Consider the following 25,336-nt stretch of genomic DNA (forward strand, 5'->3'; position numbering starts at 1 on the left):
ATGGGGTGTACGGTAACCACCCACATTATGTGGGCCTGACTAGCCTCGGGTAGGCTATTCTACTGTTTCAGAGGTCTCATTCTAAATCATCTCGCAGAACTGTCATATCTGAGAACAGGACTGCAGGCATATGGACATGACATTATAGACTCACATTATGCGCTAAAGTATGGTATTTTCTGCAATGCACATAACTGAAACTAGGCGAGGCTACATTATTTTCGACCATATGCTAATTGATATCGTTCATTCATTCATTCTCAAAAACCTGTTTCGGCTAAAATATATTCTTGGAGACATAAGACAAAGTATATTGAATATCCAACATCTTGTAGCCTATTCATAAGACTTTTGTAATTAACTGTTGGATATCCAAAGTCTGTGTGTGTTCCAGTCACAAGCCGGCGTAGTAGGCTACTGAGAGGGGGCAGAGACACAATTCGTAGGGCGCACGCTCTCCCCCAGTTACATCAAATGAGCCACGCCTCACACGGTAAGTCGGACGGCCATATTGACTATCTGCACCTCTCTCCCGGTGGCGAAACTAGCGGAGGCTCTACATCGCTGGCTGCGCATAACGTTCCCTGGAATAGCGGGGTAGCCTTCTAACGGGAAACCAAACGCTATCGTTTCATTGGACGTATAAAGTCGGTTACGTCGTGGGCCGGTGGAAGATAGTTTGCAGTTTTCTCAACAGTCCTTCGTCTGAGGTGAGTTTGTACCCTAACGGGTGCATTTATTCGATTGTCCTTACCTAGGAGATAGGCCAAGTGTTTAAACTCCCTGAAACGGGTAGGCTACCGTGTGTAGGCTAACATACGCGAGCTATTCTAAAATATTAGATGAGAAACAGTGGGTAGCTTACGCCTACAGGTTATTAGCCTACATAGCTTCCTATCATTTGGATTTTGGAATATAGTCTAACATGACCAAAACATTCAGTGAACTAACAACGAGGGGCATGGTATGGTTCACCCCATGTAACCTAGGCTATTCTGTTGATAATTTAGTCTAGGTACCCTAATTAATTATTACCTACAGATGTAGCTTAACCTATGACTTAGAGAAGAGTTGTCCTCCTACTGCGCTCATCCCTATCGAGACAATTTACCCCATTCTCATATAATTCATTCATTCAGCATTTTTTATCATGGCAGTGCGGCTTGCCTTCTGTGTAGGAACAGCGGGAACAGTTTCTTGCGCGGTCTGCAACTTTGTTGCAAGTGCTGACAACGCGCCTTTTTCTCTTATTTGGGGGAACTTTGTCACTACAGTTCGTTGTTTGTTAATTCCCGCTATAATCTCGCGACCAGCGTGGCCTATCTCGCCGAGCATCTCGCACAGAAAGCTTGGAGCGGTCATACACAGGTAGTCCCTACCACCGCTCGGCGCGGCTGTGCGTCCTGACTGCAGGGTGCGGACTGTTCCATCTGGCCCAAACATATGCTACGGTGACGTTTGACAATTAGGCCTGTTGATTGGCCAGGTTTCATGGAGATTCTGTTGTAATTGGCCATTGTCCCAGTCACTCACATCTGCCTGTTGCTCAACGTCCATGCCCCCATGGGGAGTTACAACTCATTTGAGAAGCTATCCTCTCTACTGCAGGTCTTATATTTCTTTAAGCGCCACTCTGTACTCCATAACTCCTCAGCTGCAGATTTCTTGATCAGGATCCTCATCCATAAACAACATTTCCTGCAAAGCTGCTTCTCACATGACCAACAAATATGGTGGGGCTCATGATATCTTTGGCAGCAAAGGGTTGAATGGGAATTAATGCCTCAGTTGCACAGGGCACCCGTTTCCAGTCCCAAGAATCATCTTATAACAGAAAAAGCATAGGCGTACTGTATGCAATGCAAGGTGCTCTGTAACGTTTTGCGAACGGCTGTTCCTCCCTGCTGTGTGACTGTGACCCACATGGCAGGTAGACTGATGCTATCTGGTTACCGCCGTGCTGCATGCTTCGGTTTCTCCCTCCTCCGCCGCCCCGGCAGCGCCAGGGGGATCCCATCTCTGTCACTGCTTCATCAGCTGAGCTGTGCATCACTCAGGAAATGAAGCTTTCAGGAGGATGTGACATGCCCAGGGCTGAAACAGCCACTTACATGGCCCAAGATACATTATAGGCAGGCAGTATTCAGGATTGCACCCATGTCTTTGTTTTCATATATATATATATATATATATATATATATATATATATATATATATATATATTACACTATATTGCCAAAAGTATTCGCTCATCTGCCTTTACACGCATATGAATTTAAGTGACATCCCATTCTTAATCCATAGGGTTTAATATGACGTCGGCCCACCCTTTGCAGCTATAACAGCTTCAACTCTTCTGGGAAGGCTTTCCACAAGGTTTAGGAGTGTGTTTATGGGAATTTTTGACCATTCTTCCAGAAGCGCATTTGTGAGGTCAGACACTGATGTTGGACGAGAAGGCCTGGCTCGCAGTCTCCGCTCTAATTCATCCCAAAGGTGTTCTATCGGGTTGAGGTCAGGACTCTGTGCAGGCCAGTCAAGGTCTTCCACACCAAAATCGTTCATCCATGTCTTTATGGACCTTGCTTTGTGCACTGGTGTGCAGTCATATTGGAACAGGAAGGGACCATCCCCAAACTGTTCCCACAAAGTTGGGAGCATGGAATTGTCCAGAATCACTTGGTATGCTGAAGCATTCAGAGTTCCTTTCACTGGAACTAAGGGGCCAAGCCCAGCTCCTGAAAAACAACCCCACACCATAATCCCCCCTCCACCAAACTTCACACTTGGCACAATGCAGTCAGACAAGTACCGTTCTCCTGGAAACCGCCAAACCCAGACTCGTCCATCAGATTGCCAGATGGAGAAGTGTGATTCGTCACTCCAGAGAACGCGTCGCAAACATTTGAGAACAGCTGGCAAAGAGCTTCTCTCTGAAGGACCACAGTGCAGCAGGCCTGGGCAGTATGGTGTGAGGAAGGCTGAGCAGCAGTTGTTTCTCTGTGTGTGTGTGTGTGTGTGTGTGTGTGTGTGTGTGTGTTGTCACAGCTGTTGTGCTGGTGTATGGCCTCTTGTCCTTGTCACTCCCCCCAACCCCACTGGAGATGTCCTCGATGTTAGCTCTCCAAACACACACACAAACACTTTTTTCTCACACACACGCACACACTCTCAAACACACACCAATCCCCAGGCTCATGTGTTCAGCACAGAGGGATTGTGCAAGTGGAGCAGGGTTCTCTGGATTCGGGTCTGGAAAAGACATGTTACGTGAAGTAAGAGGCTCTGTATTTAACTAGTTATGTGTGTGAAGAAGCCTTGGTCACAGCCTGCAAACTGGCCTGTGAAATGCTAAGATGTCAGAAGGGGAAGGAGAGGGAGGGAGGGAGGGAGGGAGGGAGGGAGGGAGGGAGGGAGGGAGGGAGGGAGGGAGGGATGGATGGAAGAGATTAATGTGCACTGAAGAGAGCCAGTTTCTTTCTGCATGAATGGAGACCTGGAAGCTGTATCCGTCTGAGAGTGACCCTCCAGCATTGGTGCATGAATGGGGTCAGTCAAAACACACACACACACACACACAAACTCCAAAAACCTCTCCCTGCCAGGTTTATGAGTGTGGGGTCTACACACATTGAGTAGCTGTGTCCTACTGGAAGGTTCCGGATGCTGTTAATGACCTCGCAGGTGGAGGTCACCCCCAGGTGGGTGTGGAAATCAGAGGTCGTCATGCTCTGCCCAGACCGGCCAAAAGCTCTTCCCCATTCCCCCACTCAAACTCTGACCACATTCGATTAATTGTTTGTTTATGGAATGGAGCTTTTTTTTATTTAACGAACATTATCAACGGGAGTTGCGTGAAATCATGATTTAAGGTCTGACTGCACATGCTGGGCGCCACGCCATGTAGTGAAGGCTAATTGAGATGCTGGGGAATTTCAACAACACAGCGGAAGAAGACAAAAGAAATGAAGCGAGCAAAGTGCAGTCCAGCGTGGGACGTTCTTATCGACTATTGTTTGTTAAGGTTAACAGTTATCGATTAATGAAATTCTTTAAAATTTATAACAACCCTAATATATATATATATATATATATATATATATATATATATATATATATATATACAGTAGGACCCCACTTATCCGAACCCAACGGGACCGAAGGTCGGTCGTATCTCTGAAATGTCTGAAATTGAAATTGACTGAAACCTATGTTAAAATGCACCAAATTCAATAAGTGGTACTTGTTTCATATAGACTCATAATAGACCGATAAATACCCTTAATTACTTGTAAAAATGCATCAAAATTGCAATCAAATAGCCAACTAAACTCATACAGCCTAGCCTATATTAGGCCTACAGTAGCCTAGAATAAAATAAACAAATTTCCACTTGAGTGCATGTTTTGATCAAATACAGTACTTTATTCTCAAATGAGGCCTAGCCTACGCTGCATCGATAGGCTATTGTATTCGCAGAACAAAATGGTATAGCCTAAAAACAACCCAACATTAGAACAATTAGAGCAAATGATAATAAATAAATAAATGAAATGACAGACAAGTTGTCGTGTCTTAGGCTATTGCAGCCTAAACAACCGATGTAGGCTAACATGGCCTAGGCTGTAGGCTATTATTTAACAAATACTGTAGGCTAATCTACATGCTTACAACACGTCTGTGTTCCTGAAGTCCATTAACTGGGAACGAAAAATGACTCGATACTCCTCTGCTTCAGGTTGCTGACGCGCTTTCTGGCTACCAAGGAATGCAGCTCTCGCGCAGCAGACTCGTTTGCGTTTTGCGCTCGACATTAAAGTAACAAATAAATTAAACGTGACAGTAGGCTACAGCCTACAGGCAACATGTAGGTCTACATACAGTAGTTCTGTTTTTATTCACAGTAGGATACAGTACGTGTTTATTATGACAGATTTAAATGCAAATAGGCCTACAGTACTGTAATGAAAATCCCACCAGTAACCAGATAGCAGGCTAAAAAAAAACAACGTTTTTTAAGCCTGTCCGGTAGACCGGGAGGTTCGGATCTCTGAAGTTCGGATGAGTGGGGTCCTACTGTATATATATATATATATATATATTTTTTTTTTGTTGTTGTTGTCATAAGCAGACATGCAGGCAAACATTTCCGATTCAAATTGTAAAATCTTCATTTTTTGCTTAATCTTTTTGTGAGTAGAACTTTAATGGATTCTACTGCCCTCTTGGTGTGCAGGATGCTAGGAATTAGCTGTGCATGTGATGGATGAATGCACAGTACAGGGTTGAAATTCAACTGAATTTGCATTAAATTATGTTATTTTTTCCCCAACTAGGCTACATTTAAGTTCCCTGTTATAGGGGTCTGCAGGTGGTGTAGCAGTCTAATGCATTGTATTCCGGTGCAGCTGCCCACCGGGAACCGATGGTCTCGCCAGATCCGAGTATGGCCGGATCCCAGAGGGAGCGGCCTATTGGGCCACTGCTCCCAGAGGGTGGTTAGGTTAATCTTGGCTTGAGAGTTCGTCACACAACAGCAACCCTGTCTGGTGTTGGAATTATGGTTGTGAGCTGTGTTAGTCAAGGAGTTGTCTCTCCCTTTCACATTGCCGACCGGTTGTGTGATGAAGTCTCAACAGTTAGTAGGGGGGAACTGGACACTAGGTCAGGGTCAATTGGCTACCAAATTGGATAAAACGGGATAAAATCCTAAAATAAGTATATAAAATTAAATAAAAATTGTTGAAAAAAGCTGTTCTAGGCTACAGAAAAAGATCAACATTTCCAAAATTCCCGAGCTTAACTTCCCATGGAAATTTACCGAAAATGTTCCACCCCTTTGCAACCCTAGTTTATCTAAAGTAGTCTCAATGCCAGACCCATGAGAATTATTTTGCTGATACACTACGTAAACTAACTATGTTACTGCTAGCTGCAGATCTCTATGGGTCTGGGACTCTTTTTTATTAGTAGCGCCGGAATCGCGCTTTCGTGACACCAATCAGTAATGACTTTCATGATCAGGAGCTCCCACCCAACCTGACCCCGCCCACCCGGGTTCGCATCTCTGATTTGCTGCTACGACCTGTCACTCTTTCAATTTTGACCCGTCGATAGGCCCTCAGAACACCAGCTTGGGTGGCAATGTGGCTCTTACAGTGCAGAGCGCAGTGATTCAACGTAATATTTGAGCCTGGAGAGAGGCTATATCTAAAGTAGCTCCTGTAACCTTCAAGATCTGTCCCTGAATTCCATTGTAAAGCTGTCTGACATTCTTAGAGCCAGCAGCCAGCTCTCTACGTCTCTAGGTAGGTCATATCATAGCCTCTCTCTTTCCCTCTCTCGCTCTCTCTTTCTCTCTCTCTCTCTCTCTCTCTCTCTCTGTCTCTTTCTCTCTCCCTCTCTCTCAAATTCAAGCTTTATTGGCATGACATACAGTACACAGGAAATATTGCCAAAAAGGGTTGACAATCAAAAATCTAACAATTTATGCACAAGAATTTCATTGATCAAGTGTTCTGTTGGTATGGCAGGATAAAACAATCTCTCTCTTGTCCCCTCCTGCCTATCCCTGGCTAGTGTGCTGAGGAAGTGAGAATGAGAGAGAGAGTCAGTTTACCTCCCCTTAGCTAAACCTCATTGCCTACACACAGCCCTGCTGGTTCTGGCTATCACATCCCTCCACAGGGCCGCTTTCCATTACTGAATTAGGAGAGCCTATTTCTGTCCCCGCTGTATCTATGGGCTCCACATATTAGGGAGGTCTTCAGTGCTCTCTTACTCGCTCCATCTGTCTCTGTCTCTCTCACAGTTGTTCATTTTCTTATTCTCCTCGCTCTCTGTCTCTGGTTTGTTTCAGAGTAGTATTTTGGGGGTTCTAAGTTGCAAGGTGTAAGTGAGGTATCTATGCTATAACTGAAGAAATGTGCAGCGTGCCATATCTCTAGCTGGCTACGGTCTTGCCTGTAATGGTGGTTCTGCAGCCTATTCACGAGAATAAACGAAACCAGTTGCAAAATGATTTGGGGGGCCAGTAAAGTAACTAGCTTTATGTCCCGTTGCATTCTCATAATGAACCGAAAATGTCCTCTAGCCGCGATATTAATTTTCTCAATATTTTACTCCGTTCACTAATGCTAATAACGTTAGTGATTCAGAACAATAGTCTGGTCGATCTAGTGGTCAGTAAGATCAACCAAATGTCAAGAGGTGTAACAATGGATTCCCCTCGGCCTACAGATTCAAACTATCTGCCTGAACAGTTTAGAGTCGTTTGTGTTATTAGTTACATACTGTACATTTCCCCCTTCATTCAATAGTTTGGGGGGAATTTGTTTCAGTTCATTCATTCATTCATTCATTCATTCAACCTTTATTTAGACTCGAGAGTACACTACATAAAGTACATTTCCAGTGCAGATGAGTTAAAACACAATATACATAACAGGCAAAGTAAAATGCTAAAAGGGATAGAAATAACATATTTAAACACCTAGGGCTAAAAAACTAAAAATACAAATTTGAGTATTAAAAACAACTACAAACTGAAGTGCAATGATTAACAATAAGAGCTCGGAACTGTGCAAAAGTAGGCATCTCTTTCAACTTTAAAGTGCTTTGTAGTTTGTTCCAGGAGCGTGGAGCATTAAAAGAAAAGGCTACAGTTTTTTGGTTAGTAGTAATTTGGGAAGTCTTGACGATGAGCAGTTCACTTGATCTAGTACTATAGGAGCTAGAGTTCCAGTCCAACAGGTTTGATAAATAGGGGGGTTGTTTACCATTAAGAGACTTAAAAATGAATAAAAACCAGTGTATGTTACGCCGCTCAGCTAGAGAGGGCCAACCAACCTTTTCATACAGCACACAATGATGGTTATGGAAAACTGTCTTTGTTCCTGTAAAAGAAGCCCAGTTTCTGGCGTAATCTGCTTGCAAGATTTGTGACATGGTACCTGAATGTAAGTCTTTCATCTAGCCAGACACATCCATCCATCCATCTCCATCCGCTTATCCGGGGTCGGGTCGCGGAGGCAGCAGTTCCAGCAGGGGGCCCCAGACATCCCTTTCCCTGGCAGCATCAACCAGCTCTGCCTGGGGAATCTTTAGCCGCTCCCAGGCCAGTGCAGAGATCTAATCCCGCCACCTAGTCCTGGGTCTACCCCGCGGCCTCCTCCCAGCTGGACACGCCTGGAACACCTCCCTAGGGAGGCGCCCAGGAGGCATCCTCACGAGATGCCCGAACCACCTCAACTGGCTCCTTTCGACGCGAAGGAGCAGCGGCTCTACTCCGAGTCTCTCCCGGATGACTGAACTTCTCACCCGATCTCTCAGGGAGACCCCAGCTACCCTCCGGAAAAAACTCATTTCGGCCGCTTGTATCCGTGATCTCGTTCTTTCGGTCATGACCCATCCTTCATGACCATAGGTGAGGGTGGGAACGAAGATAGACCGGAAGATCGAGAGCTTTGCCTTTTGGCTCAGCTCTCTTTTTCGTCACAACAGTGCGGTAAAGCGACTGCAGAACCGCACCAGCTGCTCCGATTCTCCGGCCAAACTCTCTCTCCATGGATCCCTCACTCGTGAACAAGACCCCCAGATACTTGAACTCCTTCACTTGGGGTAAGGACTCATTTCCTACTCAGAGCGGACAGACCACCGGTTTCCTGCTGAGAACCATGGCCTCAAACTTAGAAGTGCTGATTCTCATCCCAGCCGCTTCACACTCAGTTGTGAACCTACCAAGAGAGTGCTGGAGGTCGCAGGCAGATGATGCCATCAGGACCACATCATCTGCAAATAGCAGCGACGTGATCCCCAGCTCACCGAACTGCAAACCCACCTCCACGCAGCTACGCCTCGATATCCTGTCCATGAAAATCACAAACAGGATTGGTGACAAAGCGCAGCCCTGGTGGAGGCCAACCCCCACCGGAAAGGAAGATGACTTACTGCCGAGGACACGAACACAGCTCTCGCTCTGGGTGTACAGGGATTGGATGGCCCTAAGTAGGGATCCCCTCACCCCATACTCCCGTATAACCGTCCACAAGACCTCTCGAGGGACCCGGTCATAAGCCATCTCCAAGTCCACAAAACACAGACCCCAATGTATTTATATTCTGTGACTCTCTCAATAGTGGTGCCACTAGAGGCAGTTATAGGGGCACCATTAGGGTCAATATATCTGGTTTTAGTCAACAACATGAACTTAGTTTTGTTACTATTGAGAACTAACTCCAATTTAAAAAAACACATCCTGAAGTGCATTAAAATAGAGCTGCAAGCGATCAATAGCAAGGTTCTGGGAGTCATCAACACAATATAAAATAGCATCATCAACATACAAATGAATCTAACAGCCATTTAGAGAGTTCACAATGTCATTAATATAGATAGTGAAAAGAATAGTGTGTGATGATTTGAAAGGTGAATTTTAACTTGATTCAATCGATTTATCTTCCGATTTATGTTTTCTATACCAGTGTTAATTTTGTAGACGAAAACAAATCAACAATCAATCAATCAACAATTATTCATCAACGACCTTTATTTAGTTGTCACCAGACGATGGCTAAATGAAAAATTATTTATGATGACGAATAGGGATGCACCGAAAATTCTGGGCCGATGCCGATGTTTAAAATAACAATCCGGTCGATGCCGATGGCCGATTTTTTATTTTATTTTATTCCCCCTTTTGTGCCAGGGAAACAAAAGAAATGAAGTGTTTGGTTCCAAAAGGCCGATTTTTATTTCACTTAAATTTGAAAGCAAACTACACGTGCCTTTGCGGCGTTACGTCACAAATCTTCTCTTAATCTGCAGCTGGGTAGGCTATGTTTTGCAACAAAAAATCTGTAAGTGTTGCGACAACATCGGCCACTACTATCGGTGAATGTAATTTTATTTGCCGATGGGCCGATGGCAGTCAACAAGGCCAACAAGGCCAACATCGGCCGATGCCGATGTTCAGCCGATGCTCAGCCGATGCGGAACAAATCAAATGAGGAACAAATTAAAATTAGACAATTTGGGAAGAGATCCAGCTGAGATTTCCGGGAAAGTCATGGCTCACGCTAAGAAAACATTGAACACAAGCAAGGAGAGCACATTGAAATGTAATTCAGGAGCTTTGTCCATCAGCCTAATAGATGTTTCCTCCAGGAGTATATGAGTTTGGAAATTCTAGAGAAATTATTAAATAATGCATTACACTTTAACCAAAGCCATTCAACTTAGTCAAAACTAGACTAAAACTCAACAATTCTGATTACTAAAACGATGACTAAAACTAAATAGCATTTTAATGAAAGGACTATGACTAAAACTAAATCAAAATTTGCTGTTAAAATTAACACTGCTCCATACAGCTCCATACGGCTTGCTGTATGTGTCATAGGTCAACTAGGCTACCGCTAGGGTTGCAAAGGGGCGGAAAATTTCCGTTAAATTTCCGGAAGCTTACCGGAAATTTACCATGCGAAGTTAACTCTGGAATTTTTTTAATTTACATTTTTTGTAACCTATAACAGCTTTTTTTCATTTTTATTTTATTTTATATACTTATTTTAGGATTGTATCCCGTTTCCTTCCAATTTGGTAGCCAATTGACGCTGACCTAGTGTCCAATTACCCCCAACTAACTGTTGAGGATTCGTCACACAACCGGGCCGGTTGGCAATGCCAAAGGGAGAGACAACTCCTTGACTATCTCAGCTCGCAACCGTAATTCCAACACCAGACAGGGTTGCTGTTGTGTGATGAACTCTCAAGCCGAGATTAAACTAACCACCCTCTGGGAGCGGCGGCCCAATAGGCCACTCCCTCTGGGATCCGGCCATACTTAATATTCTTATTAGACATGTTTGCCTGCATATCTGCTTATGACAAAACAAAATGTTTATATTTGTCTGTTTATGACAAGGTAAATACAGTTGGTATAAATAGCCCCAAAATTCCCACTTTATTCACGTTAATTCCCATGTTTCCACTTTGAATATTCCCAGAATTTTGCAACCCTAGCTACCGCTAACCCTGTAGTTCAGCTTACCCCAGGCCACCGCCAGCAAACACCACTGACCACTACTGGAAATGTCTACCACTACTAATTACAACTATGGGATCCAACAGACAGGACTTTATCTCATGAGTTCTTTCAATGTCGGCAAACATTCAGAGTCAGAGTAATATTTCCATTACATTGACAAGACCAAGACTGCGTTCACCTGAAGAAGTGATGCAGTCTCTCTCTCTTTGTCGTTCTCACTTCCCTTCCAGTCTCTGTATTGTTCTTCTTGTTGACCTCAGTGTTTACATTGCTTCTGTTGTTGTTGACATCGACGTGTGGTTGTGTCCTGCAGGCGGTGGAGCCCAGAAGAGGGAGAAGGAGACAGAGGACGACTTATTTGTGTTTCCTCAGAAAGGGAAGGGCTGAAAGAGGAGAACAATGCCCAAACCGGTAAGATACCCCTCAGACAGAATGACATGATGAAATATTTAAGCAATATCACACGAGAGAGAGAGTGCTGTTATACTGAATATCAGCGCGGCTGTGATTCGGTCGAAGACATTTGCCACCCTAAATCATTTTACAATGTTTATGATAAACAACAAGCCACCGACAAAGTGCAACAGAGTCAAATCACAAGTGCAACGTTCAGAAAGCTTTTGGAAACATTGAAGGGCCATCCTACAATGCCAACACAAAACGTTTGAAATGTATCAAATGAGTTTGTGGACCTGTGCAGCGGAGTGATACTTATAGTTAAAAGTCCCAGTGCTGTTATACTGAATATCAGCACATATGGAACGCCTCTTGTCCAATCAAATAACTTGGTCGGAACTGGTTGTTGTATAATGAGGACTGACTCCTGAACACTGCAGGTGAGATCACAATGCTTCATAATGTCCCAGGGTTTCATTTCATTTCATTTCAAACCTTTATTTAAACTCGTAGGGCAATTGAGGTTTCCCTAATTTCCAATGCCGACGAGCTCACAAGCAAACACAAACATCAACAAAACATAAGCAATTTACAACAATAATACAATTAAGATCTAAAACAGTGACAAGTTGATGAACGAATGTCTAGAGCCATGGCTCTGAACTCCGTATCGGAGGGAAGCAGCTCTAGCTTCAATGTTTGTTGGAGAGAGTTCCAGGTATACGGCGCATCATAACTGAATGCAGCCCGTCCAAGTTCTGTACGAGAACGAGTGACCTTAAAAACAAGAAGATCATTCGATCGAGTCTGTTGAGTGCCGACACTCTGAACCAGCAGAGATGACCGGTACAGTGGAAGTTTGCCAGCAATGCTTTTATGAATGAACATAAACCAGTGATAGTTACGCCTTGAAGACAGAGATGGCCAGGCAACTTTTTCATAAAGAATGCAATGGTGAGTGTCATAACTATCGCCTGTAATAAATCTCAGAGCGGAATGGTAAACAGTGTTGAGGGGTTTCAATGTTGTCACAGAGGCATGTCTATAAATTGTGTCACAATAGTCCAATACTGACAAGAAGACAGCTTGGACAATTCTCTTCCTACAGAACATAGGGAAGCTGGAACGGTTTCTGTACAGGAAGCCATTTTTTTGTCGTAGTTTGCAAGCTAGTGTTGACATGAAACTTGAACGAGAGTTTATCATCCAGCCACAGACCGAGATAGTTATATTCTGTGACTCTCTCAATAAGTGAACCATTAGCCGTTAGTAGTTGGAGCCTACCGGGTTCCGTGTTCCATCAAAACTCCTCAGGCCTGGCCACATATGCTGCGAGTCACACACTGGAATGGCAACCACAAGTTAGAACACATCTAGAGAAACGGCACGCACACAAGCACACACACACAAGCACGCACACACACACACACACACACGTGTCAGTATGTGCGTGTCACAAATATGTCCTGAGCACAAAACAAAATGATTGCAAAACATACTGACATCAGATTAAACACATGCACACATACGCACACATATGCACACATATGCACACACACACAAACACACACAGAATTGTTGCCCAACTTAAAACGTGTTCATAGAAAACACAAAGAGCTCTTTCTTTTCTATTTTGGGCTGAAGGACACAGGCGTGTATTGTGGTGTTCTACGCAACATAAAGACAGACAGAGGACCACATACTGTTCTGCTTGTGTATTCGTTTAGACAGACGGATAGACAGACGGGCAGATAGCAGGATTAGTCCCTGGAATCAGGCTGCCGGTGGCTATGGATCTGGAATGAACATGTGATATTGAAAAGCATAGGGATGGAGACAAAGAGAGACGGACAGACAGACAGGGTAGTGGGGGTAGACGGTGAAAGAGCAGCGAGTTAACGAGCAGATCCACCAGATGGCCCTCAGGGGGGAGAACTCCCCAGCAAGCCTTCATATCATTGTCAGCATTTTGTTGGGATTAAATTAAGTTACCCTAATTGCTTCTTTAAAAAAAAAAAAAAAAAAACAAGCAGTAAATGATCCCGTTGTTGTCGAATGGATGTTGCACATGTCTGTTTGGATTGGATTAAAGCCTTAGGTTATAAACCCCTCTAGAAACTCGAATAGAATATGGAAACTCGAATACGTATCGAAAGTAAACAAGCTAACCACCTTCATTCACTGCTGTGTTTAGGTGAGGCCTTTGTGCTCTGAAAGGTTAATATTCCCGGCCCTTCTGGCAACCTAGGGCCTGGTGATTAAAGCAGAGAGTTTGCTCCCGGAGCCGGTACTCCCTGGGGGCACATTTTAATAGTGGTTCTCTCAAACACTCAATAGACGTCCCTAGGTGTGCCTGGTTCATTCGATTTTCAAAGAGGTGCTTGTGGGTCAGGGCTGAAAGTCCAGCCCCTGGCTAGATGTGGACACAGCAGGGCAGCTGGGACTGAGGGGAACAAGAGATGAAGGGGGAAAGAGAGAGTGATATTATTTTTCCAGAAACACGGTTATCTCGCTGTGTGTGTGTGTGTGTGTGTGTGTGTGTGTGTGTGTGTGTGTGTGTGTGTGTGTGTGTGTGTGTGTGTGTGTGTGTGTGTGTGTGTGTGTGTGTGATTGTGTGATTGTGTGATTGTGTGATTGTGTGCGTGGGTGCGCTGGCGTAATGAGTCTGTCTGGCTAGCACCTCTTACTGCGGTCAGGACTGTGTTTACACATCGACAAGAAGTCTAGCATGTGTGAGCGAGCATTTATCAGCCTCACTTCGATACAGTGCGAGGTGAGGTGGGACTTGATGCATTATTGATTTATCGAGCCGTTTTGCACATGTTGTACCCCCCCCCCCCCCCCAGGTCTCCTACTCCACGGCCTTTAAATATTTCAGAGGCCAGTTTTCATTAATATAATGGGAATTATCCAAGTCACACAACATCTAATTATAGGGTGTGAACTCCACTCCTCCCCACTCAACCAGACCACACACACACACATACAATGACATTCACACACACAGGTGCACACACATTCACGCGCGCGCACACACACACACACACACACACACACTCACTCAAGAAAGGAGAGGATTCGCATTGTGTTGCCTCTGGGTATGAAATGCGCTATACAAATAAAGCTTTGATTGATTGATTGAGGAGGACAAGGGGAAGAGCACAGGAGGGGATGAGAGATGGAATGTGGAGGAAAGGGAAAAAGACGAAGAGAGAGGAGAGAGAAGGTGTCATAGGGAGTAGAACAGAGAGACCAGGAGAGGGGAGGGAAGGTGTCGTAGGGAGTACAGTAGAACAGAGAGACCAGGGAAGGGGGTTGAAGACGGAGGAGGAGGGAGGAGGAGAGGGAGGGGGAGGAGGAAGGCGGGAGGTGAGGGGGGGGGGGGGGGGGGGTGAAGTCGTAAAGCTCCAGACGGGCTCTCTGTACTGTTAAAGCCCCTGTTAACCAGCTTAGCTACAAACAGCTGTGCATTTAATTAGGGTTGTCTGGCCACACAAAACACACACACTCCTCTGCTAACACACGCACACACACACACACACACAGAGTGAGCCATAATATTATGTGGGCAGTCGCTAAGTATACACACACAAATCTTAGCTTTGCCGACTTCCTAGGCATGAAATCATGACAGAGGTATTCCGTCAAACCGGTACCCTACTGTTTCACACACACACACACGAACAGTAGGCTTACACATAGGTGCGCTCGCACACACACACACACACACCTCAGAAACTGAAAAGATAACCCAAAGAGTATCATTAGCCTAGCATGCCTAGCCTCAGATCTGGTGGTTGAGAATGGGGCCTAGTGTTACTGTAGCTTAGCATTCTGTGGTCCACCAACAGCAGTAACAGTAGCTATCTCAGGTCTGCAGTTGTGTGGTTGACAGTTGGTGAGAAGTGTCTATCAATTCAAACACATCTTGTTCTGCTGCACTGCTATCTGTGTCAGTATATCTCCCGTGCTCAGAGACACTCACACATGCGTGCATGTGTGCGCGCACACACACACATGCACATACACACACACACACACACTAAAAGTCCTTCATAAAAGCTATTTTTGGCCAGGAGGACATCACTACAGCACAAAGGAACCAGAGTGAACCCCTCAGCAATACATAAGATAGATAAGTACTTAATTAATCCTCAAGGGGAAATTCTTGTGTTGCAGCAATACAGACAACAAAAAAGACAAAAACAGCAAAAGGGCAACAAAAGTACTACAATTAAGTACTTATTACATTGGTACTAGTAATTACTGTAGGTACAGCAACAAAGTCTACAATAGTCTACAATCTCAAGCTGTACCATGTTGGTCAATTCAAGTCAAATCAGGAATACACCTGTCTAGAATAATAACAATTATACAGTGTTATGCACTAAAAGAGTGCTGTTTTCAGCAACATGCACCGTGTGGGACATAGCTAATACTGTAGCTCCATGCTACTGTACGTAGCTCCATGCATGGCTAGTGAAGGGACTTCAGACGCTGCATATTCATAGGAATATTTGAACGAACTTCGTGAAAAGATAAATTCTGATCCAGACAGAATATTGCACTTTGAGCAGACTAGCCAAAACCTTAGTTTCCTACCTCATCCTGGTTCTTTTTCCTTACAATTCTTACCTGTGTTGTTATGGGATCCTAAACCCCTTCATGAAGCATAAGAATGTGTTTTATGTTTTTGAACTGCTGCAAAATGATTTGGTTTATGCAGTATTAAATAATATTACCATTGCATCTTCAGTGTGCCGTTGCTGCACCTCTGGTTTCACTTTCTGCATAATAGGAAACTACTGACACATTTTTTCAGTAGTAAAACCTATATAAAGTAAAGTAATCGCTGTCTATGATTCTGTAATGGGCTGTGGCAGTGATTGGGGGCTGGGGATGGATGGATAAGAGGAGGTTCTATAGCTCGGAGTAGCACATTGAAATAAATGCATCCAACACTTGGCATTGCGCTTGATGATGTAAAGCCCTCTCGTCCAACATCAGTGTCTGACCTCACAAATGCTCTTCTGGATGAATGGGCAAAAATTCCCACATACACTCAATTGTTGAAAGCCTTCCCAGAAGAGTGGAAGCTCTTATAGCTGCAAAGGGGGGAATTTAGAATGGATGTCATAAAAGCTCATGTAGGTTTAATGTGTAGGTGGCCCAATACGTGTGTGTGTGTGTGTGTGTGTGTGTGTGTGTGTGTGTGTGTGTGTGTGTGTGTGTGTGTGTGTGTGTGTGTGTGTGTGTGTGTGTGTGTGTGTGTGTGTGTGCGCACACATCTGAGCACCAAAACAAACTGTCTTATGCTGCATGTCTTATGCATTTGTATCGGAAATGTTGGGATTCCCATCACATCCCAGTTGAATGCGTTCCAGAAAAAAACTAGAAAACCCCACTTTCGCCCCATCTTTTTTAGCTATTGTTAGCCATTGTTACCAATACCGGTTGATATCAACAAATTATGCTGTTTTGCGCATACGAACTTGATGAGACAAATAATACAGAAGCGCTAATAAAGTCACTTATTCACTTTCACTTATTGTTGATGCACGGAATATCCATCTTGATTGACGTCAGCAGCTGATGTTGATGAAGTCGAAGTAAAATGAAGTCCGAAGTAAAATGGTGGAAATCCAGGGGTTCAGGTGACGTATATGATGACCACTTTGACACCGAACCCGAGAATCCCGACATTTACGATACAAATGGAACACAGCATTAGCTCCCCCCAAGCTGACTCCGATCCATGGTCCAGGCCGGTCAGGTGATGCACTGAACAGTCAGATGGCGGCTGGGAGGAAGAAGCTGTGGAAGCGCTTCGTAGAGCTCCGTGGTAGGACCAGTCTGCAGCTGGAGGTGCTCCTCTCCTCGCCCATTATCCATGATGGCCTCAGTTTGGCCAACATTCTTCTCTCTGAAACGAGTCCAGGCTGACCCCCAGTACAGAGCCCGCCCTCCTGATCAGCTTGTCAGCAGTGTTACAGTGTGCAGTGTCTGACTGTTAATACAGGTGGACAGAGTCTAAGGGGAGAAACTGGAGTTGGCATTGGCAGTGTTTCTGTAGAGTGGAGCTATGCTCTGCGCTAGCTCCACTGTCAGTTGGTTACATGACCCTGGTCATCCCCTGGGATGCTTTAAGGAGGGTTAATCCTCCTCCATTTGTATTTAGCCCATCAGTGTTTAAATCCCTGTTTTACACACAGGGCCACCAGTCCTTTTAGGAAATTACATGAAAATCAACTGAGGCGTTAAACAGACTCAGCCACCTGTTCTCTGCTGGGGTGCATGTATGTAAGCCCATGCACACATGCACACCAAGGTTAGTAGTTTTGCATTTTTCATTAGTTTTTATTTTTATATCGTTTTAACTTTTTGTGTTCAATTTCAGTTTAGTTTTAAATAGTTTTTAAAGCAGGTTTGCTAGTTAATTTTTTGTTTGTTTTTGAGAATGCTTAGTTTTAGTTATTAGTTTCAGTGTTAGTTTTTTTTTTCTTCTGCGCTAGCCTCGTGAGACCATCTTGATCTCGCGAGCTCATGTTGTTTCAGTCTGTGTGAAACAAACCATCTGGCGCACATCAGGTTACTTCCACGCATGGGCACAGCTAAGAGGAGGATAGATTTCAGTCACTAAAAATAGTGGGCTTATGTATGAAATGAAAGAGTAAAACTAAAGACATTTTCTATATTTTTTTTTTTCATTTTAGTTAATTTTGTAAACACAATACAGTTTTAGTTAGTTATCTTTCTTTTTTTTCTTTTTTTTCAGTTAACTAAAATGTTTTTTCACATCTAGTTTTTAGTTAGTTTTTGTTGCACACACATATACACACACACAAACAGACGCGTGAACATCTACGTCAAATCCGTTTGCCTGAGCCCCAAAAAGAAATTTACCTGTATGTTCTAAACATAACCGCTCACATGTAAACAGGGCTTTCCTGGGATTGTGACTGAAACGGCAGTCCTCCCTGAACCTCCCAGGAGACGCATGCACACACACACACACGCTTAAAATAGCTTTGAAACGGGGGATTCCATCGAGCCATGTTTACTGTGTGTTTGTGTGTGGAGTCTTGGGGTCTGGCTGATGCTAGGCTCCTGTGTTTATTGTGCTGTGTGATGTTTACGACTGCATAGAGCGAGATTGTATTCACACAGAAACTCCATCCTTTGTGTCTCTTGTTTGTGATTGATGAACAGAGTGAGCTGAGGCTACGTTTACACTAATACGTTTTTGTTTTAAAACACATAATGTTTGCTATGTTTAGGCCTAGCGTCCACACTTCTCCGGCCTATTTAGAGCCCCTGAAATGGAGACGTTTGAAAACTCTGCTGACCAGGTTTTAGTTTGAAAACTCTGGGTTGCTTTGTGTGTACGGGCGGAAATGGAGACTTTTTCAAATGTTGAAACCTTGACTACCAGTGATTATTTCAAAAGAACCAAAATCCACAGCCTACATAAACAGAAGGGGGAAACATTATTTGAAAGTGTTGTGTGACGTCTTTCATGGACAACCTTGTGAAATGGCCAGGTAGAGAGCGCGTGTGTGAGGTAGTTCTTTGGTAAAGTGTCAAACAAGACCTTTTATTATTGGAAGTACAGTTCCACCTCAGTCTCAGCAAATAAATCTCTGGGCTTATTTTTTGCCATTGCTGTTCTTCCTCCATAGTATTTTCTTATCTGCAACTTACAACCTCTTACAGACAGATGTAGCTACAGCCTCACGTTGGCAAGAAACAGCGAAGGCAGTCCTGTTAGCGATATTGGGTTAGGGAGGCGGGACTCGTAGTATAGAATGAGATCTGTTTACTGTTTGTCTACCAAATACTTGCCATGGCACTGACAGACAACAGTTATATTTTTGATTATTTGATAAAAAGTATTGCTAGTACCGACAATTCAGCAGTCGCAGAGTAGACTGCTTCCTGTCGTGCACCTGTCCAGTGTACGTGAATGGTTACGTAATATGCATTTTCAGGAGTGTTTTTCTGAAACGGTGCTAAAACGCTTGCGTAGACGGAGATCGTTTTAGTTTTAAAATGCTGTTTTAAAATGAAAATGTATAGTGTAAACGTAGCCTCAATTAGCCCTGCCCTTCTCTACTCCCCTCTGTCTCCACCTCCTCTCTACCTCAACCCCCTTCCTTTTGTCTCCTATCCCTTTCTTCTTGTCCATTCTCAAAGGACTGAGCTTTCTCTTCTACAACACACACACACACACACACACACACACACACAGCTGATGCAACAGTAGTACCTTTGGCTTGTACTGATACTGAGCCAGTCTCTCTCTCTCTCTCTCTCTCTCTCTCTCTCTCTCTCTCTCTCTCTCTCTCTCTCTCTCTGTCTTCAGGATGATGCAGTATGAGGACAGGGTTGTAGTACTATACTGTTTCTCCTCTTTGTATATCACTGCAGTAGAGAGGACTCTATGTGGAACACCAGGCTTGCTCACATGGTATAGAGGTGATAGCATTAGACATGCATTGCTTGTGTGTACAGTATGTGTGTTTGATGCCACTGGTATGTCTGTGTGGGTGTGTGTGTGTTTGCACATCTGTGTGTGTGTGTGTGTGTGTGTGTATGTTTGCACGTGTGTGTGTGTGTGTTCTGTCTGTTTCGTAGTATACTGTGTTTTCCAGTTGGGAATAAGAAGGTTTACTGTTTTATGTTTACTGCTAAACAGCTTGATGTAGTCTCATGACAAAAAAGATGTTAGGTTACGCTGACGGGGAAGATATTTTGTCTGCCATCTTAATGTTCTGCCACGGTGCTGCAGAAAAACTCTCTGGACCCTACAAAAAAGTCTCTGGACCCTAAACCACAGTGCAGAACCAAATTCTGCAGCATATATACTGTATAGAGTTTTATCTCATTCTCCTGCTTTGGCCAAACTGTGTCTGCTCTCCCGAAGCTCTGCACCACTGTCAGTGTCACAGGCCCACAGCAAATGCCATACAATGAACTCACCAGAAAAGAGATTCACTCAGGAATACAGCTAAACGAAAAGCATCTCTCTCTCTCTCTCTCTCTCTCTCTCTCTCTCCACCCAGGAGAAAGTACTGTATGTATTTACTGTATGAAGCAGTGAATAATTGAGGGGTTGTAGTGATGATGTAGCAGTAAAGCTCACTCGCTCATTCATGCAGGGCCAGTGAAGCCAAGTCACAAGACTCCCCTCGCTGATTCAGATCAGAACCAGGTCATCTTGCTGATTCAGATCAGAACCAGGTCATCTTGCTGATTCAGATCAGAACCAGGTCCTCCTGCTGATTCAGATCAGAACCAGGTCCTCCTGCTGATTCAGAACAGAACCAGGTCCTCCTGCTGATTCAGATCAGAACCAGATCCTCCTGCTGATTCCTCCCCTAACCCGGGTCCGTATCCTTTTCCTACCCCCTCCCTACCCCAACCCCTGCCTCTATCTGGGCGCAGGCACATTCACGCACACACAGACATACACCAGTGTTTGCCATGTCTCTCCTATGATGTTTTTAGCCTCTCTTACTCTGAAAATGTAATTTAATGTTATTTATTGCTTTATAAATGTTCTTAGCCGGTAGACAAACATACTCCAGGAGCTTGCTCGATCGCCTTGTTGAGAGGGGTCAGGGAAGAATTTTTACAGCTCACTTATCTGGCCCCTGGGTGATAGTGTTTTTTTGCTTCCCTCTGGAATATGTAGGGGTGGGACGTATGCCCACCTCCCTTGTTCTCTGTAAAGCGCATTGTGTTGCCTCTGAGTATGAAATGCGCTATACAAATAAAGCTAAATAAAGCTTTGATTGATTAATTGATTGATTGCTGATTCAGAACAGAACCAGATCCTCTTGCTGATTCAGAACAGAACCAGGTCCTCTTGCTGATTCAGAACAGTCTTGAGGTATCTTTTCTACAGAGGAGTGGGCACATGACTCATTTATCAATCATCTTCTGACCCCAAGCCATGTTGTAGGCTGGTTCCTTTGTGCCATTTGATCTGTGTGTGGTGGGGATTGTAGGGTTGTCTCCAGGCATGTTCATGTCTGTGAGCCAGCTCTCTTCTGTTCATCTTAAAGGGACAGTTCACCCTTTCTGAGCAGTAACGGACCAAACAGTAAGCAACTTCTGCAGTTGAGATTGATGTGGGATTTGGGACTTCTAGTACCCTGTGTGTACGTCTGTGCGTGCGTGTTTAGTAAATGAATAGTAAATGGTAAATGGACTGCACTTACAGTATATACCACTTTTTATCCAAAGTGCTTTACAATGAATTATTTCTGCAAACCTTTGGTGGAGGATTTCCAAAGCTAAAGCGCCTATTTGGCAATACTTCGTATTTAAACCCAATGCTAATAGCTGGGGAAACTCACAACATTAATGAGGCAATCTGTAAACTCAGGAGCTCGTCATGCCGTAACGGGAACACCGTTGCTCTGTGCTGCGAGGCTGCGACCCACTCTGCTGCACGCGGACAGAGTTAAGGAGAGGATCAGTAGCCTGGCTCCCGCCCCTGAATCTGAATGGCAATTCAATCTGAGTGTCAGACTAGTGGAGCAGAGCAGGCACTTTCAGTTTATAATTGTAACATCCCCCAAGCTTATTTTAAAAAGTAGAGTTGTTGTTTTTTTATGAATAAAATAATAAAATAAAATATATTTATTTAGTTTAAACATTTGACATTCCTGCTCTGCCTCAACAGACAGCAAACACTGAGATCAGTAGGCTGCACCTGACATTGTATTATTCCATTAGCCTACTTTTCCTGATGTTTTAGGTTTTTGCCGTGGTATCGTTTCAGTATCGGTAGAGATATTTTTAGCATGTATCGTCATAAGCTATAATTTTGGTATTTTGACAACACTAGTGTGTGTTCAGATGTGCTACCACAGGTGACGGGTATATATAGATGTCTGATAGGAAACAGAACACACACACACACACACACACACACACACATACACACCTCTAGTCATACGAGGCCCTGACAGGCACGGTATGTTTTACCAGTGGTAGTCATATGTCCAGTAGGAGGCTCACACCGCACGTCCAGCCAAGTCTGCTCACTTTGACCTGTTAGAGCACTACTGTAGACCAGTTTAGATAGGACCTGCTAGAGCACTACTGTAGACCAGTTTAGATAGGACCTGCTAGAGCACTACTGTAGACCAGTTAAGATAGGACCTGCTAGAGCACTACTGTAGACCAGTTTAGATAGGACCTGCTAGAGCACTACTGTAGGCCACACGCAGTTAAATAATACTTCCAGAGTAGCTACACACTCCAGATACTCTCTCTCTCCCAGCAGGAGGCTCTAACTACTGTTACTCTGGTGTAAATAACCACAGAGTTTATAACTGTAAGAACATGAAAACATCCACCACAATGATTGATATGTTAATAATATGCCTGTTTGTGTGTTTGTGTGTGTGTGTGTGTGTCTTTACAGATCAATGTGCGGGTGACCACCATGGATGCGGAGCTGGAGTTTGCCATCCAGCCCAACACCACAGGCAAACAGCTCTTCGACCAGGTAATCTTACAGAAATCTTATAGAAATATGAACTATATAATGCTGCGCTCACACTCTTGCGTTTGATGCGTGTCCGTCAACGTATGGCGGAAGGCGTGTCTGCCGCACGCAACGACAACCAATCACATTGTCCGAAACTGCGCTCGCAACAGCCAGTAGAATCTCCGAACCTGCTAGCACGCATTTTTAAAACCCACCCGGCTTTTCATTTAGTGCTGTCATGGATGCTAATCTGGTCGAACGTGTGGCGATCGTCTATGCATTTTGGTTGAGGCAACGTGAACGTGGTGCCCGCAGGTATTGGGTACATCCTATCCTGCAAACAAACAGCGATTGTCCTCCATCTTGGTATCGAAAAATGTGAAAATCCCACCTTGCGATGACGTCTTTCTCCGTCAAGACATCTGATTGGTCGGCAGCTCCAGCAACGCATCTGAAAGTTGAACATTTCTCAACTTTCGACGCTAGCTATGCAGGCAACGCAACGCACCGGGACAACAACGGAACCAGAATGCCATTCGGCTGCAGCCATTGAAAGTGAATGGCATCCGTCAATGTTGACGCATGAAACGCAAGCGTGTGAGCGCAGCGTAATCCCGGCACAACACAGTCGTTACTGCCAAGGAAAGCTGGAAAAATATTGCCGACTGCCCACATTTGATCAATATCCTCATGAACACGAGTAGGCTAGATCATTGGGCTATATGTGTATTCTTATGGCGTGTAAAGCAATTATAGCCTATGCCTATATATCTTATTCTGTGAGCCTTGCAAGGGACGCTTAAATAAAGTGTTGGCTATCATTTTTATTAGTTTCAGATTTCAGGTAGGTGGAGTAGACAATGTGATTTCTCTATACAAGAGGAGTTTAGAACTAGAGATTAAGATAAAACATATTAAAGCAATACATAGCGTTTTCTCAGAACTGTGCCCCCACAGGCTCTGTGAGTAAGTGCACTGTCGTACTGTCGTAACGTTATCAGATTGTCTCTTTCTTTTTCTGGCTTCCTCTGTGATGTTTCGCTTCGGTTTTCTCACCTCCGCCATGATATCATTGAGCTAAAAAACGCATGATATCCATAGACGCAGGAATAGTTAGCTACTACTGTGTTGTTTAAGCACCACGTTGCACATGCACACTTCGACTGAATGCTGCGTCCCAGGGGCGCAAGTTTTAAAAGGTAATAAATGTCAATGTATTATGTTTCTGAGTAGACTGTTTGGACGATTCAGCTTACATTTAGTAAATCTAATTGGAGAATTAACACCAGACATGTTTGTAAAGGTCCAGATATCGTGATGTATTGCTTTAAGATTGAAAAAGTGAAGCTCAAGGTGGAAAAGTAGGCTATAAGCCTATAAGCCAGGCATTGGTGCTATAACAATTCAATTAAAATGTAGCCCAGGCTACTTCTCTTTGTTCCTAGGAACAGGAGGCTAGTCTAATAGATAAAGACTTGACAATTGAATACAAAAGGAGTGGTTTTTCTCCTTAGCCCTGGTACGACACTGACTGTATGGTACTAGACTGGTAGGACACTGTGGCTGTATGGTACTAGACTGGTAGGACACTGTGGCTGTATGGTACTAAACTGGTAGGACACTGTGGCTGTATGGTACTAAACTGGTAGGACACTGTGACTGTATGGTACTAAACTGGTAGGACACTGACTGTATGGTACTAAACTGGTAGGACACTGGCTGTATGGTACTAAACTGGTAGGACACTGTGACTGTATGGTACTAAACTGGTAGGACACTGTGGCTGTATGGTACTAAACTGGTAGGACACTGACTGTATGGTACTAAACTGGTAGGACACTGACTGTATGGTACTAAACTGGTAGGACACTGTGGCTGTATGGTACTAAACTGGTAGGACACTGTGGCTGTATGGTACTAGACTGGTAGGACACTGACTGTATGGTACTAGACTGGTAGGACACTGACTGTATGGTACTAAACTGGTAGGACACTGGCTGTATGGTACTAAACTGGTAGGACACTGTGACTGTATGGTACTAGACTGGTAGGACACTGGCTGTATGGTACTAAACTGGTAGGACACTGTGACTGTATGGTACTAAACTGGTAGGACACTGTGACTGTATGGTACTAGACTGGTAGGACACTGTGGCTGTATGGTACTAAACTGGTAGGAAACTGTGGCTGTATGGTACTAGACTGGTAGGACACTGGCTGTATGGTACTAAACTGGTAGGACACTGTGACTGTATGGTACTAAACTGGTAGGACACTGTGGCTGTATGGTACTAAACTGGTAGGACACTGTGGCTGTATGGTACTAAACTGGTAGGACACTGGGACTGTATGGTACTAAACTGGTAGGACACTGTGACTGTATGGTACTA

At 44.1% G+C, this 25,336-nt stretch overlaps 1 protein-coding gene across 1 annotated transcript in view; it reads left to right on the plus strand.

Moving 5' to 3' along the window:
* The first annotated feature begins 606 nt into the window (after nucleotides 1–606).
* Nucleotides 607–25,336, plus strand: part of LOC311313335 (radixin) — a 41,605-nt gene continuing 16,875 nt past the window's right edge. The window contains exons 1-3 of the mRNA XM_084443459.1: nucleotides 607–710; nucleotides 11,361–11,458; nucleotides 22,881–22,964. Coding sequence (XP_084299585.1) covers nucleotides 11,447–11,458; nucleotides 22,881–22,964 — 96 coding nt within the window. The 5' untranslated portion in view covers nucleotides 607–710; nucleotides 11,361–11,446. The remainder of the gene's footprint in view (nucleotides 711–11,360; nucleotides 11,459–22,880; nucleotides 22,965–25,336) is intronic.

This window comes from Borostomias antarcticus, assembly GCF_949987555.1.
Source record: "Borostomias antarcticus genome assembly, chromosome: 9".
NCBI lineage: Eukaryota > Metazoa > Chordata > Actinopteri > Stomiiformes > Stomiidae > Borostomias > Borostomias antarcticus.